This window comes from Tachysurus vachellii, chromosome 9, assembly GCF_030014155.1.
Source record: "Tachysurus vachellii isolate PV-2020 chromosome 9, HZAU_Pvac_v1, whole genome shotgun sequence".
Taxonomy (NCBI): domain Eukaryota; kingdom Metazoa; phylum Chordata; class Actinopteri; order Siluriformes; family Bagridae; genus Tachysurus; species Tachysurus vachellii.
In genome coordinates this window covers 11,742,989-11,756,154 of record NC_083468.1, presented here as the reverse complement: position 1 = coordinate 11,756,154, position 13,166 = coordinate 11,742,989, and the positions used below count along the sequence as shown (strand labels likewise).

Genomic DNA, 13,166 nt, shown 5'->3' with positions numbered 1-13,166 from the left:
GGCCGCTTTATGGGTGAGTGTGAGTGAAGTATGACCACACCAGGGTACTTAAACCTTGCTAAAGTACATACTCCCCCCCAGTTACGGGGTAAGGCCAAATACACATTTTTACCACAGACCCAATACCAATCATCAGCCCTGAGTAGTGTTCCGGTGTCAGATGGATGAATAAGGGAACACTCTGCCTGTGGGCAGGTCCCATCATCCGATTATGGGTAATATAAGTGAGTGCATCTCTGGCTGGCGATATTACCTAATGGTATGTTTCCTGTTCCTACAAAACAGTGTGTGTAGTTTAATTTAGGAGGAGGCTGTGCAATGAATGTGTTAATTCTCGTTTGATTTACCTTGGGTGTTTGTTTCAACACACTCATTAGAGTCCGTAGACATATAGTGGCATTACTTAAACCAGTCCTCCCAGGTCCTCCGTCTTCATACCATAGGGAGGTTGGTGAATTTATCACCAGACGTAAATGGGTACCATTCGGCACTCCATACGCATCTTGCTTAAACATGCAGTAAGAACTTTTACAGTATTGGGCTATGGCCTTCAGTTCACTATCATTTCTTTTCATGGGAATCATTGTGTGTTTGCTTGCAGATGTGGGGACCATCATGCACACATAACAGGACTCATTTGTGATCATTTTGACAGTGTAGTTGGCGAGTTGCCAGTGAGTGTTTTCATACACATCTCTGCGGCTTCTAATAGAAGTTTTTTCTGAATTCTCTTTTATTAACAGGTAGATCATAAAGATGCCACTGGTCCCTAGGATTCTAGGGTGATAGTTAACAACTAAAAAAATTAGGCCTCCTCATCTTCACAGGAGCTTCCACCTTGCCTATTTGAATCGGCCTTTGAAGTCAGACCTTTGTGTGTGTGTATGTCAGTCTGTATATAATACTGTATACAATACTATATAGCCGTCTACTATCGAAAGTGCCACATTTACCTCTCTCACTTAGTTTATTAATTTCATTAAGCTTTGTGTTCACATTTGTGTGTGTGTCGATGTTACTCTTTTCAGATGATGCTGCTTCTTCTCAGTGTTGGAGAGTAGGTGTTATACCGGTGTTTCTTCTGTTTTCTTCTGACTCAGACACTTTACGCGTCGTACTCTACGACGCGTAAAAGTGTCTGAGTCAGTTAGAGCTCACGGGAGAGGTTACTAGCACATCACCGTGTGCCCTGATGCTCCCTTTCGTTCTTCTTAACAGTTGTCAGATGCTGGTTTCTCCTCTGGCTCAGGGACCCGCTTACAGTGGCTAACGTGAATCCACATCGCTCTCTCTGCAACCTTCACCGCAGTCTGCGTGGTCAGAAATACCTGAAATGGTCCCAGCCACCACCTGGCTCTCCAGCAATTCCTCCTGAAATCCTTCACCACCACCCAGTCACCTGGTTTGAGATTGTGTAGATCTGTTTGCATCACCTTGGGCAGTGCTTCCTTCACCTGCTTATGGATTTGAGACAAAATAGAGGACAAGTTTGCACAATAACACAGCATTTCATCTTCACACTGGCTCGTGGTTAATCTGGGTGTGTGTCTAGGCTCAATTCCTGTATTGGGGGTCTGCCAAACAGTATCTCAAACGGGCTTAAATTCACTCTCCCCCTGGTTCTTGTTCTCATGTATAATAACATGATTGGGAGGGCCTTTACCCATGATAGGTCTGTTTCATCACAGCATTTGGCCAATTTGTTTTTCAGTGTTCCATTTTCTCACTCTACTGCCCCTCCGCTGGCAGGGTGGTATGCACAGTGTTGTCTGAGATCTATACCCAAGTACTCTCCCACCTGTCGAAGTGCTTGGTTTACAAAGGGAGTTCCATTGTCACTACTGATTTTGTCAGGGATTCCCCAACGAGGGATAATTTCAGACAGGAGTGCTTTAGCTACTGCACTTGCATCCTGTTTGAAAGTGGGGAAAGCTTCCACCCACTTAGAGAACATATCCACTATCACCAGACAGTATTTTTTCCTTCGCTGGGTGTCAGTTCAATGAAATCCATCTGTAGGTGTTCAAATGGTCGCTGTGGCGGAGGATGGGCGCTTTGGGAGACTTTAACACCTCGGCCAGTATTGTTTGTTGCACACATTATACAAAAAAAAAAAAAAAACTATTCTATGCTAAATTGGCGCATGGCCAAGACCATGCGTCAAAAGGGGGGATGTATAACAGTGTCTCTAGATACTGGTATACATCCCCCCTTTTGACGCATGGTCTTGGCCATGCGCCAATTTAGCATAGAATGGAAACAGTTTCTTTAGCAGGAATGGTTTGTCATCTGGGCCGTACCAAACCCCATCTCTTACCACACCTCCTGTTTTCCTCCAAGTGGCTCTCTCTTCCGCTGTAGATTGTGACTGAAGATCTTTGAGATCAGCTGTGGGAGTACATATTTTCAACATACACAAAGTTTCAGCATTCATAGAAATTTTTCTACTCCAAATGCATACCTACTGTCAGTATAAATAGTGACAGTCTTGTCTTTTGCCAACTTGCAAGCTGCTGTTAAAGCAACCAACTCGGCTGCCTGTGCAGAGAGATACTCTGGTAATGATTCTGCTTTAATTGTTTCATGTTGTGTAACTACTGCATACCCTACGCAGTTGCGGCCTGTTTTCTGATCTCTGAAGGCTGATCCATCCACAAAAAGCTCAAGATCTGGATTCTGCAATGGCGTCTCCTGCAAATCAGACCTAGGACTGCAAATGTCATTTACAACTGCAACACAATTGTGTGGTTCTCCATCTGCTTCTGTGGGGAGAAGAGTCGCAGGGTTTAATACAGTACAGCGTTTTACTTTCACATTTGGCATGTCAAGCAAAATAGTGTGATATCTCAGCCACCGTGCTGTTGCATGTCTGTGCTGCAGACATATGTGCTGTTTTCTGTTCCAAGAGAAGAAGTGACACTGTATGTGGTACTAAAAGAGTTAGATCACTGTATCCCACAATATCCCTAGAAGCATTGACTACTGCATTGATTGGCTGCTGCTATTGCTCTTAAACACATTGGCAGGCCTGCTGCTACTGGATTCAATTTAGCTGAGAAATAGGCTACTGGTCTTAATTTCCCCCCATGATTTTGTAGTAGCACTGATGTCATACATCCATTTTTCTCATCCATTGTTTGCACAAATGGCTTATCTGGGTCTGGAATTCCTAATGTTGGGGTGGTTTGTAGAGCCATTTTTAAATCTACAAAGGTTTTTTCTGCCTCTGCTGTCCAAATCAGTGCACTGTGGGCCTGTAGGCCTTTCCCATGAACGATTGCGCTCAAGGGCGCCTCGAGTACTGCATAGTTGGGTATGAAGGTCCTGCAATAAGAGCACATGCCTAAAAATGACATTAATTGTTTCTTTGTGTTAGGCTTTGGGATGTTTTGGATTGCTGCAACTCTGTTCTGCTCAATAGTTTTGCCTTGTTCTGATATCAGATGTCCCAAGAATTTTACTTGTTGTTGTACAAACTGCAGCTTTGATAAGCTCGCCTTGTGACCTGCCTTTGCTAGATGACAAAGCAATGCAACAGTGTCTTTTTCACATTGGTCTTTGGATGGTGCTGCAATCATCCAGTCGTCCATATATTGAAGAATTGCTGACCCGGTCAGAGTCAGAGATTCTAGAGATTCAGAGATTCTTAAGGGCTTCGTTGTAGATAGTAGGAGATTCACAATACCCCTGACACAATTTGGTAAAAGTGTACGGTTTTCCATTGAAGGAAAATGCAAACCAAAACTGGCTTGTTGGATGAACTGGTACACTGAAAAAAGCATTAGCTATGTCTACTACAGAAAACCACTTGCTGTCTGGCGGAATCTGAGACAAGATTGTGTAAGGGTTTGGCACATTTGGAGCTCTTGAAATTCATCATTCACTACTTGCAAATCTTGGACAAAGCGCCACTCCTCTGGTTCTCCCAGAGGCCTAATTTTTTTTTCACAGGAAAGATAGGTGTTCTTACTGGAGAGGTTTCACATGGCACAATCACACCAGCCTTACGCAGTGAATTAAATACCGGTGTGATACCCTTAATGGCCTCTGGCTTTAAGGGGTACTGTGTTTTGCAAGGTCTGTAATCTGATTTAGGTGTTATCTGCACCGGTGCACAATTTTTGATTAGACCTACATCATATTTCCCTGTTGCCCAAAGTTCTCTGGGAACTGCTTGTAATTGGGGGTCTTCCCCAGAAATGTGTGTCATCTGCCACATTGTTTTCAGTACATCTGTGCCTGCCTGTGGCATTATCTCAACTGTTCTGTCAACAAAAGCTACCCAATTCAAGGACATGCAATAGGCTTTAGTTTTCTCACTGTACAACACTGTGGGATCTGAACTGGGCTTCCAATCACCAGCTTCAACACACTTTAATGTCCATTTTCCCAAATCTTCCCACTTCTCTGTTTCACCTTTAGCTAGAGACACATGTGGGTGGGAATTCTCTATAGTGAGCCTTCCCCGGGCCTTCCCCGGCTTTACATGTATTTTAGACAGACTCACTTCTGCAGTACATCTGTGATTGTCCCAATACAAATTCTTCAACAACAACTCCTCAGCTTCTTTTTGTTTTTCAAACCACTCTTGTTCATAAACTACATCTGGCCCTATGTGTTTGCTGTGCAGTGCAGATCATGTGTGTCCATGTATTGTGTGCGAGTAGGGTTACCCTGCTAAAAAACCAGCATTGCTGGTCCAGCATAAGGTATGTTTTGCATGCTGGGACCAGCTTGGGATGGTGGTATGCTGGTCCAGCATTAGGTGCTGGTTGCCGGTGTGCTGGCTGACCAGCCTGGGATGGTGGTATACTGGTCCAGCATTAGGTGCTGGTTGCTGGTGTGCTGGCTGACCAGCCTGGGATGGTGGTATGCTAGTCCAGCATTAGGTGCTGGTGTGCTGGCCGACCAGCCTGGGATGCTGGTGTGCTGGCCGACCAGCCTGGGATGCTGGGGTGCTGGCCGACCAGCCTGGGATGCTGGTGTGCTGGTCAACATATGTTGTCTTTTGGATGCTAGTATAATCCCAGCAAGACCACAACAAAACCCATTTGTTACATATCACATTTCTTAGTGCATATTCATAGTTAAATAAAGACCAAGACAATTTTCTAGAGAATTGTGGATTCTGGATATTCCTATCATTTACATGGCTCTCTTTATATATATATATATATATATATATATATATATATATATATATATATATACTATTCACTAATTACACAATAGAAGCAGGAGGGGGAAAGGGAGAATAGAGCTCCAGCATTACAGCAGCATTCCAGCAAGTTTGTTTAAAATATTTATTGGACAATGACATTTGCCATCACGCTATATTATACACACGTGCACAAATAACGTTACACAATATATCCTTTACAACACACATTTTTAGTCTTGGCTTCCGCTCTCTCTTTTAGTGAGGAACAAGTAGTATGTGGTGTCGATGACCATGTTTTTTAAGAGGTGCTACCCGGAGTCGTTTGCCTGTAGACAACTCCTGCTCTATGTCTTCTTTATTCTCTGAAAAATTATAGAAACAAAATAAGAAACAAAACTATATATCACTCATTTGTTTATATTGTGCAGTGAACGATTTATGATAAAACAGCTGCTGCTTAAGTTACATACGTTTAAGCATCAGTATTTGTGCCCTGAAGAAGTCTTGCTTCCATTGCAGCTACCAAATAAACCTGAGTTTGTTCAAACATGTCGTAGTTAATGTCCTTAATTTCGCTAGTTGAAACAACTGCCGTGCAGCCGTCATCCAGGTACCTCACGTATGCCAACATTCTGATTCCCAGTGATCAGCAGATTCGTCGTGTAGAAGCGGAAGCTTTTTATTTACCCCAAAACAAAATCCTAATTACGGTGGCAAAAACATGATGATCTGGAACACGTGCACCTATACTAATTTCGATAAACACTGTAAGGTATATAATGTAGTCGAAAACATTGCGAGATTTATTTTAGGAAAGTGCAGGAACTACATTTACCTTCGTGAACATAGTTGCTTTAAAGGTTGCATAGCAACGCTGATGTTGGGTAATATCTCTTCACATTACCGCTTTACTAATAAAACAGACAAACAACTTAACTACTTCTTAATATATATTGCAAAAACCATCATTCTGTATGATTTATATGCTGCTTCCCTCATGGAGCCCGGGAAGTCAACATTTGTTGGTATTACTATATTTAATTTGTGGAGACACTTTAATCCCTAACGAACGATTTTTAAATGTTTTTATTCTTTGTTATTCAAAGCTTTTTGAGCTTTTTTATTTCAGTTCTTTATTCAAAAGTGGGAGCAAAAGAAATAACACACTTATAATTAAATATATTCCAATATATTGTGTTTTAATCTTATATTAATGTGTTACATATAATCATACACAAGCAAAAATAAAGGTTGTTCCCATGAAGCTCATTCCATCAAGATCATACTGGTTAACCAGCTACACCAGCCCCGTTTTGCTTGAAAACACCATGACTATGCTGGCCACCCAGCTATACCAGCACTATACCAGCACTGACCAGCATTATACCAGCATGAACCAATAAAAACCAGCCTGGATCAGCATGGAATTCATGCTGGTATATGCTGAATTTTTCAGCAGGGTAGTAATATCACGGGCCTTATCTGTGAGTGTTTGATTCACTGAATTCACAGCAGAGGTGCTGAGTTCCCACTCATACACATACAACAGAGGTCTGGGGTCCCACTTAACGCCCTGAAATTCACCTGTTTGACTTGTACACACTTTCAATCCATTTGGGGTGCTAATTAGGTTTATTCCCAATTTGCAAATCAAATCCCTGCCCATCAGATTAATAGGGCAGCATTCAGCTAGCAGAAAAGAAAATGTGAATGGCTGTTGGTTAACCCCAACACACCTTAAGGGTGCTGTATATTTTTCTTTCACGATAATCCCAGATGCTCCAACTGAATTCAGGGATCTACCACTCATTTTTGGCCTCTCACTCAACTCATGTACTTTGATCACAGAGCTTCCTGCACCAGAATCTACTAAAAACACAATGTCTGTCCCTTCTACATTTAATGTGTGTATTGGCATGTGCTTATAGGCATCTAAACTGTACTTTGCATATGTGCCTTGTGGAGTATGTTTCTTCTCAAGAAAATCAATTGCATTCAAACCATTTTCCTTTGCAATGACCAGTTAATTAAAAGACTATCATATTGTCAAAAATAAATCTTATTTCTCTTTTTGCTTTAGTGCATTTTAACTCTCACGTTTCACCCTCTGCAGAGTACTTATGCCCATTTTCAATCTTTAATACCTTAAAGAGCAGAGTAGCATCACTATTTAAATATGACTATTTGTCATAGTTCACTAACGTACGTTACTAGGAGAAGCAATTTTCTGCATAATAACATATGCCAATCCTGAAATACTGTATTCCCGTTGACTAATGTGCTTTCAGTATATTTCCAATTTTATGATGTTGCCAAGTCATTTAAAATTTAAAAAAATTTAAAAATTATATATATATATATATATATATATATATATATATATATACTATTCACTAATTACACAATAGAAGCAGGAGGGGGAAAGGGAGAATAGAGCTCCAGCATTACAAAGATGTGATTTTGCATCTAAATCCTCACATCAATCCTTTCACGGCAGTCAATTATGGGATACCAGTTCTGTTTTTTTGTCAGCTGTCTCATATAAATTTGTATATGTGTAATTGTAGGATGATAAGGGAGGAGAGAGAGTCCTGCAGAAAAAGTGGACCACCTTTCTAAAAGCACAGCTCCTCTGCTCATTGCCTGATGGCTTCCCTTTTAACGTCATTCAAGACATATTTGTCTTGACACCCAGTAAGGAGGACTGGAAGAGCACTGTGTTCTATGGAGTTTTCACATCTCAATGGTAGGAATTAGCTGTTTGGTGACAAATGTTACCGATGCTTGATTGAAAACATGACCGACAAATGTGAACATGTATTGAATTTGTGCAAACTGGTACAGATGGCTAAGTATTGTTATATAGCAAAATACATGATATATTTGAAATTTTTTATGTATTTTTGTTTTGACCCAGATGCTTTGTTAATGTCACTTTGGAATACCACTATTGAAGGGTTTCTTGTGTAAATGAAAGCTTACTAAACAAGTTCACTTCCATGTCATATCATATTTTTATTCACACAAGGCCACTGATTTTCGGTGTGTGAAGTTGGCTTTTGATTCACTGTGTAATACAGGCTGAAACACTGGTTAGAAAAAAAATGGGTTGCAAGAAGCACACCTTAAAAGACACAAAAGAGAAACACATACGTCATTCTGTTTTTCATAGATTGTCTTAGGTCTGTAAGAGGTTTCAGGCAGAAAAGATTTTTTTTTTGTACTCATCCAAATTGTTCATGTCCTCGTGTATTTTTAAGTTGTGAACTAGTGTAAATTATTGGAACACAAATTAATCAAATAGATAACAGTACAAGATGACACCCATTTCTTTTAAAGCTTCTTTGTGACAATGTTTATTGTTAAAAGCACTATATAAATAATGTTGAACTGGGTGTTTTTTGTTGTTTGCAGGTATAAAACAGCAATTGGAAGCTCAGCTGTGTGCTCCTTTACCATGAGTCAAGTGGAGGAGGTGTTCAATGGTCGCTATCGGGAGGTTAATAGGGAAACACAGCAGTGGTATACCTATAATCACCCAATCCCAGAACCCAGACCTGGATCGGTATTTAATTTCTTATCAGAATAACCTTGTTTTGGTTGTGGGATTTTTAATACTTCATACAGTCATAATATTTTGTTCAGATATAAATTCTAAACTGAAAGTATTGTAAAGACAAGAAAAAATATTTTTTTATTGTTGTATAGTAAAGACATTTGGCATTTAGATTAAACAATGAATATGAGATGCTAGATCAGAATTTCAGATTTCATTTCTTGATATATACATCTTGATGATCATGGACATATTGGTGACAGATTTTTAGGGTGATTTTTTTAGGTGAGCAGAATATTGGAGTATTGGAGAATATTGGTCTTAAAGTACACATCGTATTTGTTGAAAAAACCCTACTTGCAATAATTCTTTTCAGATGCCTTTTCAAGCTTGTACTGCAGCGTCTTTCAGTTCTTGTTTGTGTACTGGCAATAGTAAATTTCTCTGGCATATAACTAACCAGTAAGTTAAACAGTGATTAAAAAAAACCTTACTAGAGACATCAAGCCACTTCTGAAGTCTATATGATTCACCCGTGAAACTGAATATATACTCAATATGAGACAGAATAATGATTGTTTGACAATAAACTAAGAATATTTGAAGAATATATAAATATATGATTATTTCAATATATTTTTTGCAGTTTACTTTGATGTAAACAGCTCTTGTGCACATACATGAAGACATAACTGCACATGTTGTATTACCTTTACCTTCTCTGGTCTTTCTGGCACTGATATAAGAAAAGGGTGGAACTAGGATTAATACATTCTGTGAGCTATAATACTTTTTGTAACATTCCTGAGTAGGTAGAAAAAGTGAGAGAGAGACAAGGTGTATTCTCAATCTCACAGAGTTTTAGAATTTTTTTTTATTTCAGTGCTATCACACAAATGCATAAATATATACATAGATATTTAAATGCTTTCCATGTTTAACCCTCCTATTGTCCTCCTATACAAATTAGGAGTGCTGAGTCAACTTGACCTTGTCTGTTTTGACTGCTTATTAAAAATGAAGTATATATGATAGACATTTTTTTTTCACCTTTTTAGTCTAACTTGTTTCCAACATATTAACAGTTCTTGAAACACATCTTCAGATGCACCTGAACACATCATCACTGATGTAACCTGAGGTCCTCGGGTTTTTTGGGTCTTTCAACATCAGACACCCTCGCCCCGGCGACCCAGCCACGGCTGATCAGACCGCGACTTGTGTTCAGGGAGCGCTCGCTTGCGCCCTTGGTGCTCCTCTACGGATCCAGAGCCATCTCGAGGCTTTCTCGGCTTCGTCTGTGATATTCTTGATGGCCCTGCTCCTTGTTGTTCCTGCAATGCCCAGCGTAAAGGCTTTGTGGAGGGAGCGCCCCACAAATCCTCTGCAGCCAACCTCGATAGGCATGCATCTCACCTTCTAGCCCTGTGCTCGACAGTCTGTGACCAGATGTTCATATTTGGTCATCTTTCTTTCGTGGGCTTCTCCCAAGTGGTCCTCCCATGGCACGGTCAGCTCCATGATTATATTCTTGGTGCTCTCTGAGACTAGAATGATATCTGGCCTCATTGTTGTGCTGACAATGTGCTGGGGGAATTTCAGCTGCTTCTCCAAATCCACAGAGTTTCCAATCCTTGGCTGATGCCAGGATCCCTGATGGTACCTTCCTCCCTGTTTGTGGCTGTTCTCCTGCCCTAACAAATGCGATTGAACAATTGGTGTTGCTCCCTCGGCCGCCTTTGCTGATCTCTTTGCTGATGGTGTTTGCACTAGTTTTCAGCACCTGGTTGTGATGCCAAGTATACCAACCCTGGCCGAGCGCTGTTGGGCAGGAATTCGGAATGTGCTCCAGTGTTCCACGAGCTGGGCACAAATGGCAAGTCGGTGTGTCTGCTTTTCCTCACATACAGAGGTTTGCTGGACTAGGCAGGACATCGTACACTGCCCGAATCAGGAAGGTTATGCGGTGCGGATCGCTTTGCCAGAGCTCCGTCCAGGTGACCTTGCGGTCCATGGCCTGCTCCCACCTGGTCCAGGCCCCCTGTTGCCCCATTCCAACTGCTCTACTTGTCCTTCCTTCCTCCAAAACCGCTCTGACCTCTTCCTGTATTTGGCTGCATTTCTCCTTCCCCTTCAGCTCTTTATGTCGAGGAGGTGTTGGGAACATCCCCAAGCCAGCTCTGCCTCGGGCCACCACTCCCACACGCTCTTTGTGCCGCAGTCATGCCTGTGCATCCAGCACAGCGGTTCTCCCTGTCTTCACCAGCACTCCTGCCTGGGCCACCTTTGGGTCGTTGGAGTCTCTATACATTAGCACCTCACGTGCCCGAGTCACTTTAAACTCCTCTTCCAAGAGGCAACCGGAGCTTTGTGGTGTTCCCATAGAGGGCAATGTTGCTGAGGCTCCTGGGCAACCCTAACCGTCTCCTGAGATAGCTGCTGACCTTTCTTTCTAAGGTCTCCACCATAGAAATGGGAACCTCATACACAAGTAGTGGCCAGAGTATTCTTGGCAGGATACCATGTTGGTAAATCCATGCTTTAAACTTGCCGGGTAGGCCAGAATGGTCTATTGATCTTAACCAGCTGCCCAGCTCCTGGCAGGTTGACTGATGCGAAGTCTCTGAGGCTACTGTCAAAAGCCTTGCCCAAGCTTTTCACCGGCTGTTCTGACAGTGATGGTATCTTTGCCCCTTTGATGCTGAAATGGAACCTTTCCGAGACCTTGCCCTTCTTCAGCACTAGCGAATGGGACTTGGTTGATTTGAACTCCATCCGAGCCCACCAGATGAGCTTCTCCAGCCCTTGTAGTATCCACCTGCCTCCTGACACTGACTCTGTGGTGACTGTCAAGTCATCCATAAATGCTCTAATTGGCGGTTGACGGACCCCTCCTCTACTTTGGGGCCCTTGACACTCAGGCTCTGCCGATTTGACAATCATATTCATTGCCACCGCAAACAGGATCACTGATATGGTGGTAGCCTGTGATTATCCCCACATCGAGTTTGTGTCAATCTGATGTCACACCTCCTGCCGAGACTCGTATCCTGAACTGGTTGTAATAGTCCAAGATCATATCTGCAATGTGATGTGGCACATGGTGCTTGGTCATGGTGGTCTGGACCAGCTTGTGGGGGATAGAGCCATATGCATTGGCTAGGTCTAACCACAGTACCGTAAGGTCTCCCTTATGTTCGCGTGCTTCCTGGATGAGCTGAGTCACCACTCCTGTGTGTTCTAAGCAACCTGGGACTCCAGCAATTCCTCCCTTTTGCACAGATATGTCTATGTAGTTGTTAGCTAAGAGGAAATTGGTCAAACGCCTTGCTACTATACTGAAGAAGATCTTTCCTTCTACGCTCAGCAATGAGATTATTCTGAACTGATTGATCTTCTTGGAATCTTTCTCCTTGGGGATCCAAACTCCCTCAGCAAATCTCCACTGCTGTGCCACCTTTCCTCTTCTCCAAATGACTCGAATGATCTTCCAGAGTCGCCTGAGTAGCAAGGGGCAGTTCTTGTAGACCTTGTATTGGATTCCACTTGGTCCCGGGGCAGAGCTAGATCATGCCTTACGCACAACCTCCTGGACTTCTTTCAACAGTGGTTCCCTGTTGTCAAACTCCTTGGTGGGGGAGGTGGATCTACAAGAATGCTACACTGACCCAACTCTTCCTCCTGGTGAGGGTCACTATAAGTGCTGTGCAGATGCTGGTCAATTTCCTCTTTTGAACAGAGCAACTTTCCTTCACGTTTCTGTCCCAGGAGCTGTTTAGTGAAGCCAAAGGGATTGCAAATGAACACAGCTCTCTTCCTGGATCTCTCCTTTCGGCGCCTTCGATGCCATTCTGCCCTGCGTAAGGTCATCAGCCTTTTCCGCAAAACAGCTCTCAATTCCTTCAGGGGATGGCGTTGCTCCACACTGGCTTCCTTGTGCTGCTTCTTAAGGGACTTCAACTCCTGCCAGATTTTATGGATCTTTGCTGCCCTTTGGTTCATGGAGTAGGTGGTTGGAGTCGATCGCTTCTCCTCGGTGCCAAACCTCTCCTGAGCTAGGCTGGAGATGATAGTCGTCATTGCCTGTAGCCTTCGATCCACATCTCCCTTCTCTGTTACTTCAAGCACCTTGTCGATGTCCTCGTCGAACTGCCTCCAGACTGCCGTCTTACAGGCCTGTGGCCACTTGATTCGCGCCTTTGCCTGGGCAGAAGACTTTTGGGGGAAGGTTAGTGGCACACGGAGGCTCTGAGTGCTATGGGGTGCTTCCTGGCTCGGCTCCTCCTGTGTCTCATCAGATGTAGCATCTGTGCGCTGTGACACATGTTCGTTCTCCAAACACACGGCTGTTTTTGCAAAAAAAAAAAAATATTTATATATATATATATATATATATATATATATATATATATATATATACGTATATATATACACGTGTATATATATATA

General features: G+C 42.5%; 1 protein-coding gene across 4 annotated transcripts in view; it reads left to right on the top strand.

The window, feature by feature from the left end:
• The window catches only part of sema4ba (sema domain, immunoglobulin domain (Ig), transmembrane domain (TM) and short cytoplasmic domain, (semaphorin) 4Ba), a 102,154-nt gene that overhangs the window by 71,679 nt on the left and 17,309 nt on the right, over positions 1 to 13,166 (top strand). For all 4 annotated transcript variants that reach the window (XM_060877699.1, XM_060877700.1, XM_060877701.1 and 1 more), the window contains 2 exons: positions 7,729 to 7,907; positions 8,576 to 8,726. In XM_060877699.1, the coding sequence (XP_060733682.1) occupies positions 7,729 to 7,907; positions 8,576 to 8,726 (330 nt within the window). The remainder of the gene's footprint in view (positions 1 to 7,728; positions 7,908 to 8,575; positions 8,727 to 13,166) is intronic.